A 24,286-nucleotide genomic window follows, 5' to 3' on the forward strand; every position below is an offset into this window, starting at 1 on the left:
GAGGGGCGGGGCGTGCGCGCCGCGGCACCAATAGGAAGCGGGTGATCTGCATACCGCCCGAACGGGGCGGCAGGACGCGGTTTTCCGCCCCGCCGCCGCCGCTACGGGCGCGGGGTGAGGGGTGGCGGGGTGGGGAGCCCACGCGAGTAGGCGAGCCGAGGTGGGAACGGCGTCGGCGCCCCTCGCCCTCACCCAGGGGCGGGGCGGCGCGGGTGGGGCCTGGCGCGGGCCGCATGCTCTGCAGTGATTTCAGCTCTTTTAGTATTTGTCCAGCAGGTTTCCCGCCGCGCGGGAAGCCTCACCCAGTGGTGTCAATGGCAGGGGAAGGCGGGGCCGCGCATGCGTGCGGGGGGGCGCAGGGTGGGAGCGGCTGGGCCCCCGATGGCGGTCTCGGCGCAGGCGGCGGCGCTGAGCGCCGAGCAGGCGAAGGGTGAGTGAGGGGAGGAGATGGCGGCGGCGGGCGTGTGTGCCGGGCGGGCTGGCAGCCGTGTGCCCGTGTTCCCGCAGCGGTGCTGGCGGAGGTGATCAAGGCCTTCGGGGCCCCCGAGAACGCGCAGCGGATGGAGGAGGCTCGGGATAACGCCTGCAACGACATGGGCAAGATGCTGCAGTTCCTCCTGCCCGTCGCCACCCAGATCCAGCAGGACGTGATCAAAGCCTACGGCTTCAGCAACGACGGCGAAGGTGGGTTGTCGTTCCCCCGGTGGGTTGTTGTTCCCCCGCCGGGCGGGGAGCTGCGGGCCCGCCGAGGGGGCGGGTGCCTCCTTCCCAGCCCTTTTCTTGCAGGGGTCCTGAAGTTCGCCCGGTTGATCAAGTCCTACGAGTCGCAGGACCCGGAGATCGCCAGCATGTCGGGCAAGCTCAAGGCCATGTTCCTGCCGCCCATGACGCTGCCGCCGCACGGGGCCGGGACCGGCGGAGTGGCAACCTCCTGAGACCGTGGGCCTCTCCGGCTGGGTCACGGTGCGCTGGCTGGTGGCCTCCTTCCAAGGTGCGGGTTCTGTCAGCCAGGGAACGGAGCCCTTGGAACAAGGGAGATGGCTGACCGGAAAGGAATGGGATGCTTTGCGCCTGCCTGTGTGTCTGCTCGTGAATAAAAAAATGTCTCGAAAATGCCCTCGTCTTGTGAATGAATGTGAGCTCAGCAGTGCTCCTCGGACACAGATGTTTCTCCCTGGTGCAGAGGCAGACACAGCAGTGCTCACCTCGTGCCTGGTATGACACCCAGGCTAGTGTTTTGAGAGGCCCAGGATGTACCAAGTTCTGCAAAAAGGTAATTGTTTATGCAAGCCTGAGTGGGAAGCCCTAGGACTTGATATCAAAGTGACTTAACTTTTTTAACAGTTCAGAGGTGCTAGGCCCTGTCTAAGAGCAGGCATTTACAAACGTGCTCTTTGAAACATGCTAGGAAACACGTCCCTGAACACGATCTAGTGCTGTTCAGCAAGTGCTGTAAATGCTGCTGAGACGCCTGTCCCCAGCAGGGTCGGTGCAGCTAACTCACGCCTACCGCCAGTGCCCGGGGCTGCGTTGTTTTCTGGCTGAATGTGCAATCAAACACGTTAGCCCTGATGAAAAAGGCAGCAGGGAGCGGCACGGTGTGGGAGGGCTGGGCTTGCCCTGTTTGGCTGCAGCCTGGATCAGAACAACGTAAACAACATAAAATTCTATCTTGAGTCTTTTGGGACTGAAGAGAGACGAACCTAGGGCAGCAGCCTCGTTCCAGTGTGACGCTTTGTGTTTTCGACTCGATTCAAATGAAGGGACGTCGGATACGTCTGCGTGTAGCCTCCCGCCTTGCGTGCCTGTTGCCCTTGGAAGCGCTGAGGTCTTCGGGGAGGGCGATGGGGGCCAGGGTGGCAGGGCTGGGGGTGAAGAAGCCAGGCCTGGGAGAGCGGGGAGCTGGGAGCCAGGTGTGAGAGAGCCGAGTCCGGTGCCTTTCGGTTACAAACCAGGCAGGAATGTAGCCAGCGAGGGCGTGAGCTCCGTGGATAGGAGGCAGGAAGAGCAGTCAGTCCCTTCCGTCTCCATCTACCTCTCCCAGCTTGGCCTTGGCCTTCCCCCACCCCTCTAATTATTCATTAACTACAGCCCAGGAAGTGCTTTGCAAATGGTGAAAATTAAGCCCTCGGCTTGAGGCCTGCGGTTTGCCTGACCTGGAGCTACCTTCTTCTTAGTCCGCCTAGGAACAGGCGGAGTTCAGGACCGTGCCCGTGCGGATCAGACACAGGTGAGTCACGGGAGGTGCTGCAGCCCCCCAGCGCTGCCCGCTGCTCCTCCGGAGCCGGGCACTCACCGCCGTGAGCATCCAGCCCCGTCCGCAGGGTGCGAGTCCACCCCTCCTCTGTCAAGGTTCTTTGGTCTCTCTCCCAAGTCCGTCTCGAGATGCTGTCTTGATAATTCCAATATTGCTTTATTTTCTTCAGTAGGACCTGCTGGTTAAGGGCTGTGGTACTCCTTCCACCGGCTGCTGTCAGTCCCCCATCAGTGGGGATCTGAGAGTCGAGATCCTGATGCCATCCTGTGGGTGAGTGCTGTGAATGCTAGTTAGGGGAAGAAAACAAGAGTTGTTGGTGAGAAAAATAAAAATACTGGCGGCAGGAATTGGGCACAGAAGGGAAAAACCCCACCTTCTAATAGGAGCTACAGGATAGCTGGAGGACTGGAGTTCACGGTGTTTTAGATTGCTGTTGCTGTTATCCTTGCTCCTTTTCACTTTGATAACGAGCGGGCAGGGTTCGCGGTGCCCAATCCACCACAGTTACTCTGCCAGCCCCACAGCTGCAGCATCTCTGAATGTTTTTATACAGAGAGAGGTCAGGCGGCTGACCTTTTAAATCCTGGTTGTTTCTTGATTCGCTACAGTCTTTCTAGCCCTTTATGGAACAGCAGGACGTAAAATCTTCAGCATCAGTCCAAACGGGTGCTCTGCTCTGGAGACGACAGTGGCATGGTGTAAGGAAATGGGATTCGCACTAGCATTACTCTGTGGTAAGGATCTGGGCAACTGCAGTGGTCCAGCACGGTCCTGGGGTCCTGTGGCCTGACAGAGAGCATCTGGCTTGGGCAAGTCACAGGAAGATGGTCCATCTGCCCGTTCCCCAAGCCCAGATGGCTGTCGCTCTGCATTAACAGCTGAACTATAACGCAGTTCTGTGCAAAACAGCAAAACCTCCTGTCTAAAATCATCTCAGTGCTGACAATTAGAAGTAACAAATGCAGTGCTGATTCTCAAAAAGGGCTCCAAATGAGACCCCCCAAATGCCAGGATAGCACAGAACAGTAAAGTTGGTATCTGGGCAAGAAGGTAGACAGTGTAATGGAGAAAGCAATGATTGTGATATTAAAGAAGGAGTCAGCATCTGCTTTTGTAAAGACAAATCCTATCTTGTAAAACTGGAGTTTTTGGAGGGACTTAGCAAGCTCGTGGGTAAGTCAGTCAGGTCTGGCTGATACAGTTTCCTTGGATTTCCAAAAAATAATTTGACAAGATTTTCTCCTCAAAGTCTTTAAATAAAGCTAAAGTCATGGCATAAGAAGGAAGATGAAGTTTTTCTTGGGTAAAGAATTAGTAGAAAATAGGAAATGAAAGGTGAGAATACACATCCAGTTTTTATAGCAAAGGGAAGACATCGGTGGTCAGATCACAGGGGCCTAACCTGAAATATACACTGTTCAGTATATTCCCAAATGACCTGGGAATAGAGCCTGGTGAGGTGAGAAAATTGGCTGATGGTAGAAACTTATTCAGGGTAATAGAGTGGGAGTTGACTATGAATAATTGCAGAAGGATCTCATGATAATGAATGTATGGGCAATAGAACAGCAGATGCAATTCCGTCTAGGCATATGTAAAATAATGTTCATGCAGAAAAATAATTCAAAATTTACATATAAAACAACGAACTGTGAACTAATCGTAACCTCTCTGGAGGAAGACTGTGATCATATATAAGTCCGTGCAATTAGCTTAATGCTCGGTTGTGGTGAACAAATAGCAGAAATCGTCACTGGCTCTGTGTATATCCATGACTCACCAGCATCTTGAACACTGCAGTTCTGTGCCACCCTTCACTCTTAGCTCCAAAACAATACACCAGAGTTGGAAACATCTCAGAGAGGGACAGCAAAGATGACCAGAGGTGTAGAATGGTTCTGTACGAAGAACACCTTAATAGGGTTGGAGTCTTCAGCCTGGCAAAGAGCTGAAGAAGGCTATGGACATTACAGGTCCATATCATGAGCAGCTTGGAGGGGGTGAACAGGAATCGGTCATTGATTTTTCTTTCTTTACAACAACCACTTTTCCTGATACCTAATCAGAATGTGCCTTGCTGCAAGTTATGCCTGTTGCCTCTTGTCCTTTTGCTGTGTCCCACAAAGAAGAATCTGGCTCATTGCCTCTAAAACCCCCAGTCCCCCTTTAGGTGGTCTCAGACAGCTGTTAAATCCCTCCTGAAGCATATTTTCTCCAAGCTGAACAAACCCAGCTTCCGCCATCTCTGCTGTGCTCCAGGCTCTTCACTGCCTTAGTGGCCTTATGCTGGACTCTGTCCACTTTCTCAGTGTCTTTTTTACAGCAGTCCAGATGTGGGTGTCTTTCAATTAGCTATTTCATTTATCTTCTCCTCTAAATTTGTTCCTGTGCTAGCTGTGGCTTGGGTCCACAAAGGATTTACAAGATGAGGTTCCACCACCTGTGCTGTACTGGAAGCCGAACAACAGCATAAGAGTAGTCTCTTTGCTGAAATGTCTTGACCTGTTAATTGTATTAAGAAAGTATTTTAGCAGCTCAATTATAGTCTGTTGTTCCATGCTGCAGCCGTTTGGGAGAGCAACCCCAAAGATACCAACCAATTGCTTCTCTACTGTGATATTTCCCTCCCTTACCAGCAGGAGCTCCTTCCTGGTAGGTTTTAATTAGATGGCCCGCATCAAAGACCCAAAGCAGCTATGTGCATCCAGTCCTTTCCTGAGCTGAAAGCAACCAGAAGCATAAATTCATCCTGTAAATTATGTGTCTTGGGCTTTGTATCCACACAAATACTGACATGTGGGTTACACTGCACCCCGTGTCCTGCTGGAGGAGACTGAATTACACGTGTTTAGTGCTAACTCACCCTTTGTGTTCTGATCTGGGCTCTTTGCTACCGTGTTCTTTCCCTGTTCACCTGTGTCTCACTAATGTTCTCTTCCTCAGATTCTCTCCTTCAGCCAGTTCATAAGGTGTGGGGATGCCTCAGTTGTTTTATTTTTTTGTCTGCCATGGCTTTGTATCGACCCTACATAGTCTAATATTGCTTTGATATCAGGGATTCTTTTTTGGGACTTCTGCCCAGAAGTTCCTGCCATTTCTCTCCTACCACTAAACAATATTTCTTTCCTGTGCCAGTGCTAGGCTGGCTCTGATTTAGGTGCAGTCTTTTAGGTGCAACTTCTACAACTTTGTGTAGTAGAAGTTGTTCCCCTGAGCCACAGGTCTCCGTGCCTTTAAAGTCTCCTTTTTTTAACATCAGTTTTAAGTCAGTACAGCTGGATCCCTGCCGCTCACCACATCCCGACTCATCATGTGTGTGAAACCAGAAGTGTTTCAAAGGAAGCTGCTGTAGGTGCTTGTGTTGCCTTTCTAGCAATGAAGTTTAGCTTCCCGCTTGTCTCTCCTGTACTTCCCTTTGCTGTTAGTTTCTGTCTTGGCCACGAGTTTTGTCTCAGTTGTTGCTAGCAGCCTGTTCAGCTTTTTGCAGGATTTCCCAGTCTGGTGGTGTGCAAGGAAGTCTGCAGCTGCTACTACTTGAAATGAGCAAGTCTCTTGCTGTTCCTGCTGCCTTCACCACCACACAGGGTAGCTGAGGTGTCCCCAGGGAAAAGTCAGGCTCCTTGGCCAGCTGGATTGCCCTCTTTGGCCACTGCTTAGCTCCCATTCTTTCATGAGACCTACAGACCTTGAAACCAGCGCTGTGGAAAAGGGCAGGCATGGGCTGTAGCTGGAAATGGTTAGTTTTCCTTCTTTGCATGTGGTTAGTTGTCCAGGTTGACAGCTTTGGCCTCCGTATTCTGTACTGGGATCTTGAAGGTCCTAGGCTAAGCTGTCTTGGTGCTGTGTTGGGCCCACTGTAGGTAGTGGCTGTCTGTCCTGCTGTCTGCCTGCTTTTTTGGGCAGCTCCAACCTCCCACCCCATCCCTTTTGAGCTACCGCTGCCCCTGACAGTCACATCCCCCAGCGGGCTGCGTTCAGGAAGGCGACGCTCCGCTTGGAGTGCTAGCCTGGACCTCAAAGTCTGCAGCGCTGGGCTTGCGCAGATTCCCCCTGCGGCTGTACAGAGCACGTAGGATATTTACCTGCCCAGAAGGTTCGTCAGCGTGTCAGAGTGTGGAGGTTTCAGCCGGGTAGCTGGGGGCAGCCCAGCAGCGCCAAGCTGGGCGGCCATAACCTGTAGCAGGGTGCTTCACTGCTCAACATATGCTAACACGTGCTGCCTGCTTCAGCCTCGCGGGTGCGTGGGTGACCCCAGGCAGCTCTGGTTCGGTCCCCTCGGCACCACGGCAAGGGCTTGGGTGTGGGGAGCACCCATGTCTTTTGGGGAAGAAAGGGGAAGAGAGGTCGTGCAGAACTGAATTTTGTGAGCGCCGCCGGGACCCAAGATGCACTCGCAGAGTCGACCCTGGTGTGGAAAAAAGACAGGGACCCAAGAGTAACGGGGGGGATGGGGAGGAAAGACGCAAAAGGAGAAGCAGAAGTGTGTGCAAAGCAGCTCGGGCTGGGGAGCCGATGGCTTAGAGCGTTTCCTGTTCCCGGAGCTGCGCGCGCCCGGCTGCGCGCCGGCTTGCGCCTGCCGGTGCCCAACAGCACCGCGCCGGGGGCCAGAGACCGAGGCACGTCTCCAGAAGCAGGTGGATGGAGAGGGTCTGAATGGACTGACAGTAGACGGCCGGGGAGATACATGGCCAGCTCCCGAGAGGCGCAGAAACAGCTTGGTGTTGGGTGCTCCAGCAAAGACTTCCGACTTCCCTTTTCTCGCCAGCGCAAACTGATTTTTCCTCTGCGTTTTTTGAGTTGCTTGGGTGGTAGCCGCTTGGCCCCTTCTCCTTTCGCCCTCCACGATGGTCAGGTAAGAGGGGCTGAGGAGCGCTTGGGCGTAAGGAGGGAGACAAGGAAAGTAGGACAGGTCAGAGGGGAGGATCATCCTGGAAGCCGTACCTCAATGGAAACCTTTCATAGGCTGGGGGAGGTATCGGGGAGGAAGGGATGCTGCTGCTGGCGGTCACCCATGTGGGTATCTCTAGGGATGCTGACCAGGGACCATTCTTCACTGTACGAGCCTCCACAATGGTGCCTGACCTTTTTTATTCACTTAGTCTTGTTTTTGTCTCGTCTGCTAGGTGGTTTCACCGTGACCTGAGTGGGCTGGAAGCTGAAGCCTTACTGAAAGGACGAGGTGTCCATGGGAGCTTTCTGGCCAGACCCAGTCGGAAGAATCAGGGGGATTTTTCTCTTTCAGTCCGGTAAGTAACTTGGACCCCAACTTCTGTCTTTCCAGATTTACATACGCAGAATGCTTAGATCCTCAGGTGTCCTGCGGTGTCTTCTTCATCCTGGCCTTATTCTTTTGAGTTCTTTCCAAGCTGTAAAAGTACTTGAGCTTCCCAGCATCTTCTAGACCCTCCTTCAGGTTGCCCCAGGAGCTCCTCTTTCTAGTCATCTCCTTTCACTGGGATGGTTTGCTGTGGTTCCATGGCAGGAGGTAACGCAGAACATTTTCTGCCTCTTTTCCAACTGCCTCACTGGACTGCTCTGTGCATCATCCCACAGGGTTGGTGATCAGGTAACCCACATCCGCATCCAGAATACTGGGGATTTCTATGACCTGTATGGAGGGGAGAAGTTTGCCACTTTATCAGAACTGGTGGAGTACTACACACAGCAACAGGGCTCGCTGCAGGACAAAGATGGAACCATCATCGACTTGCGATACCCGCTCAACTGTTCTGACCCCACTACAGAGAGGTACGGCGAAAGCAAAGCAGCCGGTGTGTCCGTGATGAGACCTCCTCTGTGTTTCGTGGCCTTCCTTCTGCCCTGCCTGCATCCCCGGGGCAAACCCTGCAAAAAGCGTCTCCTGCCTCCCGTGGCCTCCCATGCTCCCGTGGGGGCAGCATCCCCAGGAATAGGTGGACATACCTTGACCCATCACAGCAGACCTAACAGGGCTCTATTTCTACTTCTGGTTTCCTGTTGCCTTCGCTATTTATATACTGTTCCTAAAAGCAAAGGTTGTGGCATTCGCTATGGTCTGCAGCGGTCCGTGGAGTGGCATGTGGAAGCCCTCAGCCCTGCCCCAAACCTCCTCGGTTAGTCTGGGCCCGGGTGACTCATGCAGCTGAGAGCAGGACCATGTTCCCCTGCTATTCCTAGCCTGCTTAGTCTCCTTCCTGCCCCCGCTTTGCATGCGTCTCTGACACCAAGTTCCTAAATCAAATCAGGTGGTTTTGCCCTCGCTTTGTGCTTTCGGGCTCTTTGATGCAGCTCGGGGAACAGTCCCGCCGCGCGCGCTCTGGGGCGGACAGGTCCTCCTCGGGCACCTGCAGATGGGGAGCAAAGATGCCCTGGGCGAATTCGCCCGCGTTCTGCCCCGTTTGCTCCGGGGTCGGGCTGCAGAGAGGGGCCAGCGCCCGCCTGCCTGCTGTCCTCTCCGCTCAAGGCCGTTGGGTTGTGGCCCTGCAGTTTCCTCCCTTCCTCCCTGCGGTTGGAAACTTCTGCCCCCCCCCAGGCTCTTACGAAAGCTCCTCGCACTCTCTCCCCAAGTGATTTTCCATCACGTGGCTTTGAAGAGCTGGGCTCTACTGGGGGGGGAACGGGACCCATTAACCCCTTCCTACCTGTGGAGGGGAGGCCCGGAGACCTCTTCGATGAGCAGGAGGGGTCAACCATTCCCTGGGGGGCATCGGAGCACTGGCACGTGGTGGCCGAACGCTTCTGTGGGAGGAGGTTCGGAAATTAGTGACTGCTGTGCAATGAAAGTCACCGGCTACTTCTTGCAGCGCGTGAGGTGAGGATCAGGAGAAGTTACTTGCCAAGGCACAATGTCTGCCACGTCTTGCTGTCAAAATGGCTCCCAGGTTGTCGTGTAGAGGAACGCGTTGCTCTGGCCAGATGCAGGGGTGAACGAATGCCCCAGCTGCTTCTGCGACTGGGGCATGGCCTCCTGGACGCCATTTCGGTTCTTGGGAACAGATAGCCCTGACAACGTGAAGTTCACCACAGACACCAGTACCACCCCAGACCTCCACTGTTAGCTGCTCTGTGGGCGGCAAACCCGCTCCCACAGCTCCAGCCACACTGGCTGGTCAGCCTGGCCTCGATGGCAGCGTGCAGAGACGTACGGAGCGTGGCTGGTGCTTGCTGCGGTACCTGCAGTGAGCAGGAGCGGGGGGGAGCGTTGCAAGTCAGTCTGATGCAACAGCTACCCGCCTTTGAAATGCTCTTCACTGGGGGGAGATGGCCAAAGCCGGGGGGAGATGCGTCTCCAGCTGCTGAGGCAGCTCTGTGGAAGCGGGACAGAGCTGCAGTGAACGTGGCCTTCTGCATCTCTGCTTGGCAGCTCAGCAGTGCCCCCCGGGACCTTCTGGTGTGGTCCAGAGAGACCGTGGAGCTTGGGACAGGCATTAGGAACTAGAGGATCTGCACAGAGGCAACCGGGGACACCTCTGGAGTTTCTGCAGGGCCGAGAGCCCTGCAGTAAGAGGAGATGCCAGGGTTGTCCCACCTCCCAGCCTGCTTCTGGTGACCATCCCTTGCACCCACACCACAGTGCAGTGAGATCCCACCAGGCAGACACCACTACCCCCCCGGGAGACCTTTGTAGGTGGGAAGGGGCTTGGCAGCAGCCGTGCCATTTGTACCACGCTTGTGTCCCTCTGCACCCTGGGGCCAGTCCTGCAGCAAGGCAGAGAGCACCTCGGTCAAATGGGGATGCTCCTCACCTTGTGCTGAGAGGAGAGAAGGAGCTGCCGACTGGGTGTTTGCATTGAGGACAGAAAAAGTGCACACGGATCAACAACAGTGATAAGTACCAGGAGCAGAATATGGGTTTTAGGTGGCTCCTGGTGTTCACTCCCATGGCTAGGCCAATAGCTGCAGTGTGATGTGCTCAGGGAAGGGGAATTATCCTTTGATTGAAGAGATGATGGAGTTTAAGGAAAAGGGATCGCTGGGAGAGGATCTGATCGCAACACAGCCATCTTGGTGCTGCTAAATCTGATAGGAGGGTTTCTGACTCACTGGGGGTTTATTTGTGTTTCCCTGGTGTTTGAGTTTCCAAAGCATCTTGCAGCAGTAAGGCTAGAATCCCAATAATGCTGGCAGGTGCTGAAAACCATGAACTACCTTCCCCCGACTGGTCTTCAAGCCAGCAAGCATTGCTTACCTGTGCTGGTGTGTATCATGTAACTGGATCACACTTGGTGCTTTCCCACTGTGTCTTTTGGTACCAGCATTCTGCTCCCTGGGTCCCTTCTACCTCCACCTCATCCCTTGCCCTTTCCTTTTCCTGCCAGCTCTCTACTTCTTTGTGTGTCATCTGCTTTTCCCAGGATCCCGCTCCTCCCTTGGTTTCCTTCCTTCTCTCTTCCCTCCTCTCTGCCTCCCCCTTCCTTTCTTCCTCCCTTACCCTTCCCCAGTGTTGCCGTCCTTCACTCGTCAGCTCAAGGGCATCCACTTACCTGCATCTCCACCTCTCTTCTGACCCTCTTTTGTTTTTTCCTAGGTGGTATCATGGGCATCTGTCAGGCTCTGCAGCTGAGTCACTTCTCCAGGCCAAAGCCATCCCTTGGACCTTCTTGGTGCGGGAGAGCCTCAGCAAACCTGGGGATTTTGTCTTGTCTGTCCTCACTGACCAGCCTAAACCTGGGGCTGATGCTCCACCAGCTGGGGCAACCAGTGCCTCTGGGGCCCGGCTCAAAGTCACGCACATCAAGATCATGTGTGAGGTGAGCAGTTGGGGGGGCAAAAGGAAAGGGAGTGGAAGAGGTCTCTGCTGATCATGTCCTCGAAAGCATGGGCCCTGTCAGCTTGATTACCACCAGCACCGTTTCTGAATTTGGATCAAAGTGCTGTCACCTTGCAGGTTCCTTATGTCCTCACCCCAGCCTGGGTGACCATGGGCAGCGCTGGGTGCTCAGACACAGGAGGAAGCAGGGCTCAGTGTGACCAAGAACTCTGGTACAGGGAGTTTGTGGTGAAAGAGCGTGGAGGCTTCACAATCTAATTACGAGTTCATCAAAAGACTTAAAGGCTCTTGGAGGAGGAGGGGCACCTGCAAAGGCCTCCACACTTAGTCTGAAGGATGTTACCAGCCTGGCTGTCACAGGTTCTGTTTCTTTCATGTGGGATGATGCAGGGAGTGGAGGGAGATTTCAAGGACAGAAAGCAGCTGACCTTAAATGAGAGCTGAGGGCAATATTCCTTCTCCAAGCTTCCATCCACTGAGAACAGGAGTCGGTTCACCATGCTATGAACTTAGTGTTCGCAGGACAAACTACTGTTTGACCTCCCTGCCAGAGAAAATGCTTTTCTAGATGGCACAGGGTGGTGCCTGTGGCTTTGCACCCCAGCGTTAACTTTTCCCTGAGCGTTGTCAGCTTTGTCTACAGGAATGTTGTGAGTGGAACGTTACAGATTCTTCCTCTATTTAGAATGGACGCTACACAGTTGGAGGTGCTGAAATGTTTGACAGCTTGGCAGATCTGGTGGAGCACTTCAAGAAGACTGGAATTGAGGAGGTGTCTGGCTCCTTTGTGTACCTGAGGCAGGTAAATCCTATTTCCTCTGTTTCTTAGCAACCCCTTGGAAGGACCTACTTGCTGTTTGTTTCTGCTTTGTGTCCCTCTCCTCCTTTTCTCCACAGTACACAGAAGAGATTTTGCTCTCCAGCAGCGTCTCTCTCTCTCTCTCTCTCATGCCAACCCATTGTGTTTTCCCATCCCCAGCCCTACTACGCTACGAGGGTGAATGCTGCTGACATTGAGAATAGAGTGCAGGAACTGAACAAGAAATGTCTATCTGAGGAGACGTCCAAGGCTGGATTCTGGGAGGAATTTGATGTAAGAAAGTGCTGGGGGACATTATTAGTGCTGGAAAATTCTTGTGCACCACCGCATTCTCCATCCTTGATTTCTTTCTGGACGCAAAACTTCTCAGGTGTCTTGTAAATTCTGGTCAGTTTGTCTCTGAAAGAAGTCTCTGTTTGGAACCTGTTCCTCTGGGGAGCGAGTGTCATCTCTAAGTGAACCCAGTGAGGTAGAAATGTGCCTTTTCATGCTTGGGAGAACGAGTCACCAAGACAGTAAGGCCATGAACCTTGGACTTTTCAAGTCTAGGTTTGCTTTTCACTTCTCTGCTCCCCTCCAGGCATGCCCATGTGTCCCCAGAGTCACCGCTGTTCCTCCGAGTGCCCACCTCCCCTACCATCCATTGTGACCTTGCCACGACTGTTCTTTCTTCTGCTCTCAGAGTCTGCAAAAACAGGAAGCCAAGCAGCTGTTTGACCGTCATGAGGGTCAGAGACCCGAAAACAAGAGCAAGAACCGATACAAGAACATCTTGCCCTGTGAGTCTTTCTTCTCCACTATACGAAAACCCAAATAGACACAGACAGGCAATGACAAGCTGTCCAAGTCATCCCTGGCCCAGCCTCAGCCTGCTCTGTCCTCCAGAGTGGGTTACGAGGTGTGCGGCATTGAGGATTTAAGAGCTGATGAGAGAGGTCACAGCCTTTTCATGTCCTTGAAGGGAGGAGGGAGGGTTGCATCAGACTCATTAGCTTCTGATGCTCCATCGTAGGGGTAGAGAGATGGGAGGATGGGGTGAGATTGATCTGACCCCAGAGAAGGAGAGGTGAAACTACGGGGCATGCTGCATGCACTGGGTAGCCTGAATGAGGTGGCGTGGGGGAGTGAAGGAGCTTCACGGGGCTGGGCACAGAGTATCTCATTGCTCTCTTTATTCTTTCGCTGCATCCCCAGTTGATCACTCCAGAGTCATCCTCCAAGGAAGGGACCCAAATATACCTGGATCTGACTATATCAACGCCAACTACGTCAAGGTGAGACTCTTGAAAGATGGCTGTGTGCCCAAAATGGGGGAAGGCCTGCCTGCTCTTGCAGCCCTCCTGATCTTCCCCTGTCCACACGCAGAACAACCTGATCAGCCCAGATGAGTGCACCAAGACCTACATCGCTAGCCAGGGTTGTCTGGATGCCACAGTCAACGACTTCTGGCAAATGGTGTGGCAGGAGAACACGCGCATTATTGTGATGACTACACGGGAGGTAGAAAAAGGGCGGGTAAGTAGATGTTTGTAGGCATCTCAGGGCTGCCTTCTTTTCCCCTTCAACTGCTGCTCTGCTTTTTCTCTCTTTCCTGCCTTCCGCCCGTCCTCACCCTGCCCTTTCTGCCCACACAGAACAAATGTGTGCCTTACTGGCCAGAGGTGGGCAGCATGAAGGAATACGGTCCCTACCTCGTGGAGAACGCTGGGGAGCACGATGCGTTGGAGTACAAACTCCGGCACCTCTGTGTGTGTCCGATGGATAATGTGAGTGTGCCTGATCGAGGGCTGTCATTGACCCCGTGGGTCTAACAGTTGCTGTGCGTTCGAAGGCTGGGAACTGCTGGGTGCTGTGGTGATGCTGCTGTTGTACCATTGTTGGGGTTGCTCTTCCCACCTGGTTTGGGCTGGAATCACACTGGTGCAATCACCAAGAAGTGTGCAGGAGACAGAGATTCCCTCTGGCTTCAGTCCCACCTCTCCCCGGGACAGAGGCCAGGGATAGGACTGGGTTGCAGTTTCACCAGTCGGGTGTTTTGTTATCAGGGTAAGGCTGTGCGTGACATCTGGCACTACCAGTACCTGAGCTGGCCTGACCACGGTGTACCCAGCGAGCCAGGAGGAGTGCTCAGCTTCCTCGACCAAATAAACCAGAAGCAAGAGAGTATCCCAGATGCAGGCCCTATTCTGGTGCATTGCAGGTTAGTACAGAGGCTGGGGTTTGAAGCATTCTCCATCCCTTATCTAGGGTGAGGTATAGAAAGTCTGTCCTGCTGCACCAGCTGTTCCCCAGGACTTGCAAGTGAAGCATATGCCAGCTCCGATATTTGCTTTTTCCTCTTCGATGCCCCCAGACCGAACTCTCTGCCTGTTAAATCCACGAATCTTTTCTGGCATTGCTGAACAGCTGCTACAAGTGCCGCATCCTTCCCCAGAAGCAGCTGCTTTTTGTTTCAGGAGCTGTATTGCTCTGACCTCTGCTTGTCCTCTCCTTGCAGTGCTGGGATTGGCCGCACTGGGACTATCATCGTCATTGATATGATAGTGGAAACAATCTCCACCAAGGGTAAGAGGACCCCTAAGTATCTTGAAGTGAACTGGCCTACCCAGTAGGGCTGTGTCCTTAAGTCCAGCTGCAAAGGGAAGAAAACTATCAGTGGGAGAGATCCTGCCACAGCCCTGAGAAGGTTGTGCTGTCCTTGCTATGTGGCAGCTGCTGGATCTCTGCACCATGTCCACTTATTGTGGCTTCAGCCTTCCCCGAGTTTGGGCTCTTCCTTCAGGGCCAGACCTGAAAGATGCTGAGCAGGAAGGAGGGATAGGAGGTCCATACAAGAGTAAAGAGTATGGAGGGAGGTGGAAACTTCTTGACTGACCTCCGCCATGACTGCTTTTGGTGGAGAAGTGGGAGAGGGGGGCAGCGAGCACGTCCATAAGCTTTTCTGGTGCCCCTGGCTAGGACTGGACTGTGACATTGACATCCAGAAGACCATCCAGATGGTGAGGGCCCAGCGTTCAGGGATGGTGCAGACGGAGGCCCAGTACAAGTTCATCTACATGGCCATCTGCCAGTTCATAGAGACAACCAAGAAAAAGCTGGAAGTTATCCAGGTGAGAAAGGGGACCTTACTTTCCTGTCCTGTGAGTCTAGGCCCTGCATGGTCCTGGCTCTGAGCCCAAGTGCCCTGTCTCCCAAGCGTCAGGCTAGCAATGGGACCTACATAGACTACGATGGTGCACCAAGATTTGAGTCCCTGTTCCTCTCCTTAAAATTCAGGGGACAACATTAGCAGCTCAAGTACCAACCCCTTCTGCACTGCTAAACAGCAGTAAGTTTTAATGCAGTTATGTTCCATGTAACATCTCCACCAAGTGCTGTTTTGTTACAAGCTGAATCTCGGACAGGCAAGGACTTTGCCCTCTCCTTTCCTCTTTGTCTTTCCCGTCCTGATTCTGCAGTTGCAGGATTTTCTCCTACTAGCTGATGAGTGGCATCTTTTATCTCTCCTTGTAGCCTCTGGCAGCATTCAGTAGCTGCTGCTATCTGTTTAATATTCTTCAGCTGACGCGCGGCACTCTCAGGCATTCCATTGCCTCCAGAAATTTGTTGCCCCACTGTTCACCCCTGCACAAGGATGCATTTGCAACAGCAGCAGGCAGAGTGCACTGAGCCGGAGGACTTCAGCAATCCCCCAACCTCCACTGAGATCCTAGCATGAAGCATGGTTAAACAGTCAGAACTCTTCCATGATGTCTCACATGCTTCTCCCAGACCACACTCTTCTCAGCTTGTTTTTTTCTCTCCTGTAGTCTCAGAAAGGCAAGCCGAACGAGTCTGAGTATGGGAATATTGCCTACCCCCCTGCAGTGAGGAATGTGCATGCCAAAGCTTCACGAAAATCCTCCAAGTAAGAGCTCACCTAAACCAGAGGCCCAGCTATGCCTGCCTCTGGCAATAGTCTCCCTGAGGGCTTGGCTGGCTTTTTCCTCTTGCTCATTTTTTCCCTTGTTTTCCCCTGGTTTTACAGGCAGAAAGAGGAGTCAACAGTTTATGAGAACTTGGGGAAAAAGGAGGAGAAGGTGCGGAAACAGCACTCCTCGGAGAAGAAGCTGAAAGGCTCACTAAAGAGAAAATAAGCATACATTGCAGGTAGCCCCATGGGGGTTTTGAACCTGGTGTGCAGGACTGGAGCTCGCATCCAGGCTGGCCTGTCTCGCATTCCTCGCTCTTGGACTGGAACTAGGCCTTCCCCTTCTCTTTCAGTGCCCTGAACCAGACTGCTTTCCAGCTCACCTGACCGACTCCATTGTCCCTTGCCTGTGCAGGCCAGTGAAGTCTCCTGCTGCCCCTTCATCATTCATTAACAGGAAAATATCACGCCCCTTCTTACCCTTCGTCTCTGAGCAGCAGGGCCGAAACTCACCTCTGCTCTGTCAGCTTCAGCAAACTTCTTGAGGAAGAGCTAAGGAAGCTCTTTACAGGAGCTACATCTCTGCCCACTGCTGTGAGTTAGAGTTTAGCCTGTTAGTGTTCCCTGAAACCTCAGCTTTTAAAGTATGGAGGTTTTGGCCCGTTTCAGCTCAGCTCCTCTGCAATTCAACAGGAAACTTCCTCTTTCCTTAATACCAACCCTCTGCCCTACGATCCCTTTTCTGTTTGATCCTTTTATTGGATGCTGTAAATATAGAAGAATTTGAGGTGATGGCCATATTTTCTCCTTTGTTTGTAAATAAACTTGTATTTGTTTGAATGCTGAGTCCCAAAAGTTTTTGTCTGTAATTTCTCTTTGAGTATAGCTGTACTCCTGGCTTCACTTGCAGCCCTGCAATGACTTACAAGAATGGCTCTAGCTTAATTTTCATCGCTTCCTGCAACCTTCAGATTCCTGAACAGAAGCTGTGACCAATTACAGTGGCTCCTTGCTGTGAGGCTTGAGTCTTGGTAGTTGTCAGGTAAGTTTGAGCACAGAAAGTTAGCTGTGACAAATGCAGATGCAGGCTTTTACATTTAAATGTTGGTATTTGGAAAAGTCCTCATGCCCCCAAATCATTAGTCATTTTGTCATCAGGCTTTGGTAGTATCCAACCTGAGCTGGAAGGTAAGTCAAAAGGGCTGCTTCAGCAAACAGTGTACTGCCTGACTGCTCCTTCCTAGATATTGCTTGGTAGAAATGAAACTTCATCTTTGTGGAGAAGGCAGACCAGAGCATGGCTACATTGTGGCTTCACAGATATTAGTCAGTGACCTCCAAGGAGGGGCTAAGGAGCTGGATTGTTTAGTATGGTCAAGGAGAGGCTGAGGGGTCAGCTACTCTCATCTACAACTACACAGAGGGCTGGTAAGATGATGGTAGTGGCAGGTAATAAAACCAGAGACAGCGTTCCCAAATTGCAGCTTGGGAGGTTCAGGTTGAACACTAAGACTGGTTTTATCAGACAGCATTCAAATAGATGCTCAGAGGGGGAACTCTGTCCTTGCAGGTTTACAATACTTGAATGGACAAAGCCGCAGCTGATCTATCTAGTGCTGATAATAGTGCCACTTGCAGCAGTAGCCTGGACTAAAGAAAGACTTCCAAAGGTCCCTTCCCACCACTATTTATAGCATTCTGTGAATGCCAGAGAGCATTCCTTAGCACTGGAGCCTATCCATGGTGGTGTCAGAATGGGACTCAGCACAGTTTTTAAAAGTCTTGCCACTTAAAACTAGGCCCCAGCCTGTGAACTGTACCCAGGAACCATTTGGGAGACTGCTGAGAGAGTGAAGACCTGAACCTTTCTGTGGCAGCTGGCTTAGATCACAGAGAACTTGCTGAGGAATCCTTAATTTACAGGTACAGGTACTGCTTAGGCTATGGGCATTTGCTTCTCAATGAAAAAGATGGCTCAGGTGTCCCGGACTAGGAGCTGGTTAGAGCTGATGTCAGGAAGAGCTCAGTCCCACTTGGGGAAAAGTCTCAGCTAGGTCACAAAGTGACCTAAGATCCAGGCCAAGAACAAGATTTTGCCTTTGAAACCCAAGCACAGAAGAGAGTTTAGTCAGTGGAAGATTTCTCCTATACTTTTGGCCAGGAAAGCGGCAGGGGGGGGGAACTAAGGTGGTCAGGACACAGTACAGACATGCTGCTGTGACATGGAGAAGCAGGTAAACCTACACGCATCTCTAGCACCTATAGGCAGCTAAGAAACTGGCCCTGGCCACCCATGCAGCTCTATGAGTGTCCACACCTGCTCATTTGTCTCCCCACCCTGTGATCTCTCAGTGAACAGGAGGCTTATTTCTCTTGCTCCTTTCCCCACAACATCCTGATCCTGTCTTCAACCAAGTAAAAGCTCTGTTCAACCTCTCCCTATGCAAAATAACCTCTTTTTCAGGCACTAAGCACACTTAGACACAGTATAAATTTGGGTTTTTTTAATTTTTACAAATGTTGGAAAGAATCACTGAGCAGACAGTGACACAAATAGATATTCCAGCAGTGACAGGCACCCAATGAATGACATTTTCCTTAATTCAGTCCCAGGTTCTCTTGGGATCAAGAGTGAAAGAGAAACAAAATTTACTAGGAAAAAAGCCTGGTGCTGATGGCAGCAGAACTCCCTTGCTTGGGTAAAAAAGAATTCTGATTTTACCCTACAGAAATCTAAAAATTAGTGAAGATTAGAGGCGAATTACTATATTCACATGGGTTAATAGCAGTAAGTCCCCTTGCCCCCTCCCCAAATTTAACTGGTGGAGTGAGGAAGGAATTACAGCTACCTAGAGGCAGAGCCCAGTCGCATAACTGGATCACCACAGATGGAGCAGGGGCACGGGAACCAAATCTGGCTACTGGCTTAACAACTTCAAAGTGAGGGCAAACAATGCTAGTGGAGGGAGTTCAAAGCTCCTCACTCGTATCTTCTGCTGGTCAGCGCCACTGGTTCTAGGAGGCTTTGGCTTCTTTCATTTCTTCCCTTGTTTGAGTAGCAGACTGTCACTGAAAGGGAGACAGAAGTGAGTCATCAGTCCAGAAAGCACAAGCAAAGCTAAACCAGACCCTTGCTACAGACTTGGGGGTGTGGGGTGTCACACTCAAAGGACCTGGACTTCCAAGTCCTTCCTACTAGGTACTTTTTTCAAAATCCCTTCGGCCTTCCAGGATGAGTAAGACAGAATCTGGTCAGAAGTAAGGAAGGAGGATGTTACAATGAGAGATCCCACAGAAAAGAAACCAGCTTTCCCTTCTTTTCTTGATTCTAAGAAATCTAAGCTTTTAGCTGCATGCTATTAGCTCAGCTGGCACTACCTTGTCCAGTAAACACTGGACAGATTAGGCAAAGCCACCAAACTCCTGCCAGCAGGGAATTGGGTTTTCTACCACGAACTGGAAACCTTTTGAAGTGTAACAAAAGCATCCTTCCTAGAGATAGTTACCCCAAACCAACACAAATTCCTGCAATCATCTAACTGCCTTCTTACAGCCCTCTTTGCCGTAAATGCAGGATGCCCTGTATAGGTGGGACAGATCAGAGGATGCTCCTCAGTTACTCCTGCCTACCCCACACAAGGTTCCTCATGGGACACACATGGAGCTCCAATTACTGAGTATCTCCTACTTGATGTAGAAGTTTGTGTGGCCCCTGCAAGGAAGGCTTCAAGATTCACATCACAAATGGGAACTGAAGTAGAGATGGAATAAACTCCCTGTGGCCAGAAAGGCCCAAGCCAGAAACACCCCAGGCACCAGGCAAACATCAACACCCTTGTTCCAAGTACTAATAAAAAGGATCAAAATAAACAATGCCTTACCTTCCTCTGTGTGTCAGGAGATGCAGTAAGGTGGGGGGAGGAAGGAAAACAAGATTAAATTGATTAGATTTAAAAAAAAAAAAATCTCAATTTCCACAGTAAGTAAGACTGCTCCCTACTTGGCTGTGTCCTCTGGCATCAGCCTCCTCTCAGAGAAAAGATCCTGAGAGAGCTCCAGAAAGGGGACCAGCTTCAGAGGTAGGGTGCAGATAAATCCAGCCATCTGGCCCCTTTACCTGGTGAAGCCCTCATCCTGCAGGTTCAGTACCAGGTTATCTGCTGTGAGATACACACGGTTTTGTGAGCCAGCAATCTGAAAAAGAAATCCATTACAGAGATGCCATGAAGGAGTATAAATGCACATGGAGGAATAGCACTAATGAAGAACCTATCTTCCCCTCCAGATACAGCACTCCTGCTTTGTTCCCTTAAGATCTCAGTTAAATCAATGCAATTCCCCAAAACAACTCTGTAACTTTGTGACTTCCCATCCCAGTGCCATCAGACTTTCTAAAAGAAGTGCTCATTCTGTCTCTGTCAGAAAGACCTTTGAACCCACGCTCATCTGTTCCCCTTTCTCAGCCTGCAGGATACCAGCTTTTGGTGGCTGCAGCTGAGTGTGGGTGATGGAATCTGATGTGGATCTGGCCTTGTCACATGGTGGGCATGAACTCCTAGCCTCCCATCTAACTGCTGATCATTTCAAGCTAAACCTTAAGCTCTATCTGAGCAGAGAAGGGCTGGGTGGGAACAAAGATCAGGACAGGGCGGGTCACATTCGCCTTAAATTCATCATATGGCCACTGGGCTGGGAGGACAGCACAAGGACAAAGGAAATTCTGTGCCCCAATGCTCACCGTTTTTGAGATGTTTTGAGCAGCTCGGATCTTACGTAGCTTGATGTAGCCTGGGTTCCTGCTGAGAGCTTCACCGAGGTACAGGGCAGCAAAAGTTAAGGAAAAGCCTGCTAACAGAAGCTGCCTACCCTCAAGGAATTCTTCCTAAGCCATATTATCAAACATCTCAGGGGAAAAAGCAATCTCTATCCCAGTAACTTGGGCCTTTGGGCAGGCATATTTTTACCTTCCCAAATCAAGAACAATGTTATGGATTATGGTCACATGCAGCCAATGAAAGTCAAACCTTGCAACAGGGAGTGAAGGCTCATGGCCTTCTCTGCTCTGACCTGTAACCTCAGACAAAATCTCACTCTAGCCAACTGGGGGGGAATAAATGACAGTGACCTATTTGAAGCTATCATCTGTTAACAGTCTCCTAAAGGGGAGCCCAATGTGACAGAATCTAAGGTCTGTCAAGCTCACAAGCCACATCCCACAAAATCTCCCAAAGCAGGATATCATCTTGGCAGCTGTAGCTTCCCCTTCGGCCTGAACAATCTTCTGCTTCTGCTCCTGCTTGGCCTTCTCCACCAGAAACTGGGCGCGCTGTGCCTCCTGCTGGGCTGCAGAGAGAATGGCCAAAAGCATTGGAAGCAGATCCCATCTTCTGAGCCCTCCACCAGAACCCTAGAGCTGAGGCCTTCGGGCTCTGCTTCCGAAAAAACAAGATAGCATTCCGGGGCCATATCCACAAGTACCAAATGTATCTTGAGTGTACTTTACTTTTTCTTAAATAAAATCAACAGCATCCAGACCCTCTACACACAATCCCCACGGTAAGTGTCAAGAGTCCCACTCTGAAGAGGAACCCTAGTCTTGGGAACTCAGTCCCTCTGATGGTCTATCTCATTAGCTATGACCCCAAGTTTTCTGATAATACTTGTAAAATAACCTGTTTAGCTCCATCATTAAGGAGACTGAGATTTATAACTCTGTAGCTGTATTGATGCAAAAGCAGTGGCACGCTAGCCCCAATTCTGCTTCCTTGTTTAATCACTTGGTGAAAAGGCAAAGGCAATCTACCCTTTTCAGACATAAATTGAACTCACCCACTTGCTTAGCCTCCACTGCTGCTGTGTATTCACGACTGAAACTAAGCTCTGTAATAGCCACATCATCCAGGATGAGGCTGAAATCCTTGGCTCGCTCTGTCAGTTCTCGCCTAATGAGCAGAGACACCTGAAACACAAATACAGCAAAAAGAGTACCAAACACAGGCTGTTTCTCACTTCTGTGCACTGCAAAAGCGAAGCACAACTGCTCTTCACAGTTCATTCACATCGGGCCTGAGAGAGACATTACCTAAAACAAACCCTGAGCCATGGACATTCATACCATCTCATCTCTAAATCTGTTGCCTCTAAATAACGCTGCATAACCATAGCTACACATTTTCAGAAGTATATGACAGCTTATTTATAGTTATTATTTAACTATACTATGCAATTAATATTCCAAAGATAAAAAACCTTCTTGAAAGTTTTTTTTTGCTTTCACATCCTACCACATCTAGTTCCACAGTTCCCACATGTTTTGGCAGGAAGTATTTCCTTCTCCACCTTGAATTTGTCACTGTTCATAGTTTCACTGTCTCCTCATATGTGTACTCAGACACCGAAAAAAAATTACATAATTATTTTTACTACGTATCACGTCTCTCAATTACTGTGGCTATTTGTCTAGTGTGGCCACTCCACTTTTTTTAGTCTCTTTGGGTGAGTGTTGTCGGTAGATATTTTGATTTATTCTACCTTCAACTTGCTAGCACCTTCCTCAGGCAGGCTGACAAGTCCTGCACCAAATACTGACTTAAATACAAATTATTGCTACAGTACCACATGCCTGACCAGTCTAGCATTTGCTTTTACTTTTATTGCAATCATTTCTGAGCAAAGTTCTAAAATGATGCCAGAAGCCTTTACTGCGTGAAGTGCGAGTGCGTAACTACGTAAAGTCACTTCACTTTCTTCTGATTATCAACCGCTTCAATACACATCACTTTTTAGTAACAAACACTGGATGAATATATGACAAGAAGGCAAATTCAATTCAGTTTGTTCAGATATTTGTTCAGAGATACTTAGCAGTCGTCTTTGCTTCTGACAAACCTAAGTCCCTTGCAGACATTGTTTCTTCGCTGTCCCATCCTCCCTTTCCACTCATTCTCTTTATACAAGAGCATTAAGAAGTCCCTTCAGTGCACACCATGTGGCCTAGCACAGAAACCTGAAGTCCCTGCTATGGATGAGTTCTGACAAGACCTGGACACTCAGTTCTACTCTTTGCTTTTTTGTCACGGATCAGGAACTAGTTAAGAGATGCTTTGTGTTTTGTCTGACAACTTATCCTCTTTAGAAGTCTCATGCAGGATCTCCTCTAAAGCCTTTTAAAAGAAGACCAGCAACTTCTCTCTCCCTCAGCTGCGATAGGTGATGGATATTCTCAGAATCCCTGGCAATCAAATTACCAGAACACAAACTTTCAGATATAGGCTTTTTCAAGCTAAATATTTCCATTATTTTGCACGCCCCCCCAAGATTACCCTCTAACCTTTTCCTAAACAGAAATATTTGTTACCCTTCTGTAGCATCCATTACTGAAAGTTTACTGATTTGTTAACTGCTCATCCACTTCACTTTTCAGATCCCTTAAAACTGTTTAATTTGCTCTGACAGCTCTTCTGAGGCCCACACAGGGCCAGGTAATAATTTTTTTAAAAGCCAGTTCTACTGTTACCTGCGGACTATGATGTGAATCAGCTCTCCCTCCCCCATCATTACACCATGCTGTGGTCTTGCACTCTTTATACCAACGAATCCAGTCTCCTCCTCAGAAGCTAGTGACACAGCCTTAGCGTTTGTACCGGAATCACACTGGAAGCGGGATACATTTCCACGCCTTTTGCATTTGGATGCACCCTCTACCGGCCCAACATACGTATCCTTTACCTGTTACAACATTCCCCATATCCACAGTTCAGCTGTTTCTTTGTAACCTGAGCCCAAGACTCCTCCAGAAGAGTTTACCTGGGCTCTCTGAGTGATGAGCTGTGAAGCGTTAAACTTGGCTACCACGCTCTTGAGCACTTCATTAACGATGGAAGGCAGGACTCGCTCCTCGTAGTCCAAGCCCAGGCGCTGGTACATGCTGGGCAGCTCTGCAGCGTTGGGGCGCGTGAGAACGCGCAGGGAAATGTTCACCATCTGCAAGTCTGAAGAGGAGGCAGAGAGATGAGCGGGGCCGGCCGGACTCCTGCCCTCTCCAGGCCTCGTCCTCTGGCCCGCGGGGCCGCTCTCACCTTTGGAGCCGGTGGGGGAGGAGATTTTCCGTGGCCGGGCTCGAATATCGTAGATGATGGGGTACTGGAACCAGGGGATCCTGCGAGGGGCGGGAGGAGGGTTACGGCGCGGGCAGCCGCCGGGGCCGGGGCCGGGGCCGGTCTCGGTGCGGGGCGGGAGCTGGACCTTACCTGAAGTGCAGCCCCTCGGCGAGGATGGTGTCCTGCTGGACGCCGCCGATGCGGTTGAAGAAGATGGCCCGCTGGCCGCCTTCCACTGCGGGGGAGAAGGAGCGCGGTCAGCGCGGGGAGGCGGAGGAACCGGGCGGGAGGCTGAGGGAACGGGACGGACGGACTCACCGATGAAGACGGACTCGCGGACGCCGTAGGCCAAGGCGCCGGCGCCCAGCAGCAGCTTGAGGGCGGTCCCGACGCCCCGCGGCCCGGCCGGCAGCCGCCCCGCCAGGTCCTTCAGGTTCTGCGCCATGGCCGC

The 24,286-nt window shown here is 51.2% G+C and overlaps 3 protein-coding genes across 11 annotated transcripts; 2 read left to right on the forward strand and 1 right to left on the reverse strand.

The window, feature by feature from the left end:
- Window positions 1-108: 108 nt before the first annotated feature.
- LOC104831779 (chromosome unknown open reading frame, human C12orf57) lies at window positions 109-4,716 on the forward strand. 3 transcript variants are annotated; one of them, XM_010567590.1, is made up of 6 exons: window positions 369-430; window positions 508-684; window positions 787-1,273; window positions 2,092-2,230; window positions 2,427-2,527; window positions 2,866-4,716. In XM_010567590.1, exons 1-3 carry the CDS (start codon window positions 382-384, stop codon window positions 933-935), a joined length of 375 nt encoding a protein of 124 aa, XP_010565892.1. In that variant the 5' UTR covers window positions 369-381; the 3' UTR covers window positions 936-1,273; window positions 2,092-2,230; window positions 2,427-2,527; window positions 2,866-4,716. The 3 variants fall into 3 exon arrangements, with proteins under 3 accessions (XP_010565895.1, XP_010565892.1, XP_010565894.1); XM_010567592.1 differs by lacking the exons at window positions 2,427-2,527; window positions 2,866-4,716 and having other exon boundaries at window positions 787-991; window positions 2,092-2,178; XM_010567593.1 differs by lacking the exons at window positions 369-430; window positions 2,092-2,230; window positions 2,427-2,527; window positions 2,866-4,716 and adding an exon at window positions 109-160 and having other exon boundaries at window positions 787-1,112.
- Window positions 2,107-17,736, forward strand: PTPN6 (protein tyrosine phosphatase, non-receptor type 6). 7 transcript variants are annotated; one of them, XR_774343.1, is made up of 18 exons: window positions 2,107-2,230; window positions 2,427-2,527; window positions 7,381-7,503; window positions 7,811-8,005; window positions 10,764-10,986; window positions 11,692-11,808; window positions 11,986-12,099; window positions 12,509-12,605; window positions 13,021-13,100; window positions 13,192-13,341; window positions 13,461-13,592; window positions 13,872-14,026; window positions 14,324-14,391; window positions 14,785-14,936; window positions 15,636-15,733; window positions 15,854-15,975; window positions 16,623-16,778; window positions 17,307-17,736. XR_774343.1 is itself a non-coding variant. In XM_010567588.1 (17 exons), exons 2-16 carry the CDS (start codon window positions 2,514-2,516, stop codon window positions 15,960-15,962), a joined length of 1,827 nt encoding a protein of 608 aa, XP_010565890.1. In that variant the 5' UTR covers window positions 2,107-2,230; window positions 2,427-2,513; the 3' UTR covers window positions 15,963-15,975; window positions 16,623-16,824. The 7 variants fall into 7 exon arrangements, 5 of the variants coding, with proteins under 5 accessions (XP_010565890.1, XP_010565889.1, XP_010565887.1 ...); XR_774344.1 differs by having other exon boundaries at window positions 15,854-15,905; XM_010567588.1 differs by lacking the exon at window positions 17,307-17,736 and having other exon boundaries at window positions 16,623-16,824.
- Window positions 17,737-18,225: 489 nt separating this feature from the next.
- Window positions 18,226-24,280, reverse strand: PHB2 (prohibitin 2). Its single transcript, XM_010567594.1, has 10 exons — window positions 24,154-24,280; window positions 23,986-24,070; window positions 23,815-23,894; window positions 23,543-23,727; window positions 21,566-21,695; window positions 20,976-21,079; window positions 20,475-20,552; window positions 19,854-19,930; window positions 19,618-19,623; window positions 18,226-18,805 (listed from the first exon to the last, which is right to left on the reverse strand). Exons 1-10 carry the CDS (start codon window positions 24,278-24,280, stop codon window positions 18,772-18,774), a joined length of 906 nt encoding a protein of 301 aa, XP_010565896.1. The 3' UTR covers window positions 18,226-18,771.
- Window positions 24,281-24,286: the final 6 nt, after the last annotated feature.

This window comes from Haliaeetus leucocephalus, unplaced genomic scaffold (genome assembly GCF_000737465.1).
Source record: "Haliaeetus leucocephalus isolate CR32 unplaced genomic scaffold, Haliaeetus_leucocephalus-4.0 Scaffold228, whole genome shotgun sequence".
Taxonomy (NCBI): domain Eukaryota; kingdom Metazoa; phylum Chordata; class Aves; order Accipitriformes; family Accipitridae; genus Haliaeetus; species Haliaeetus leucocephalus.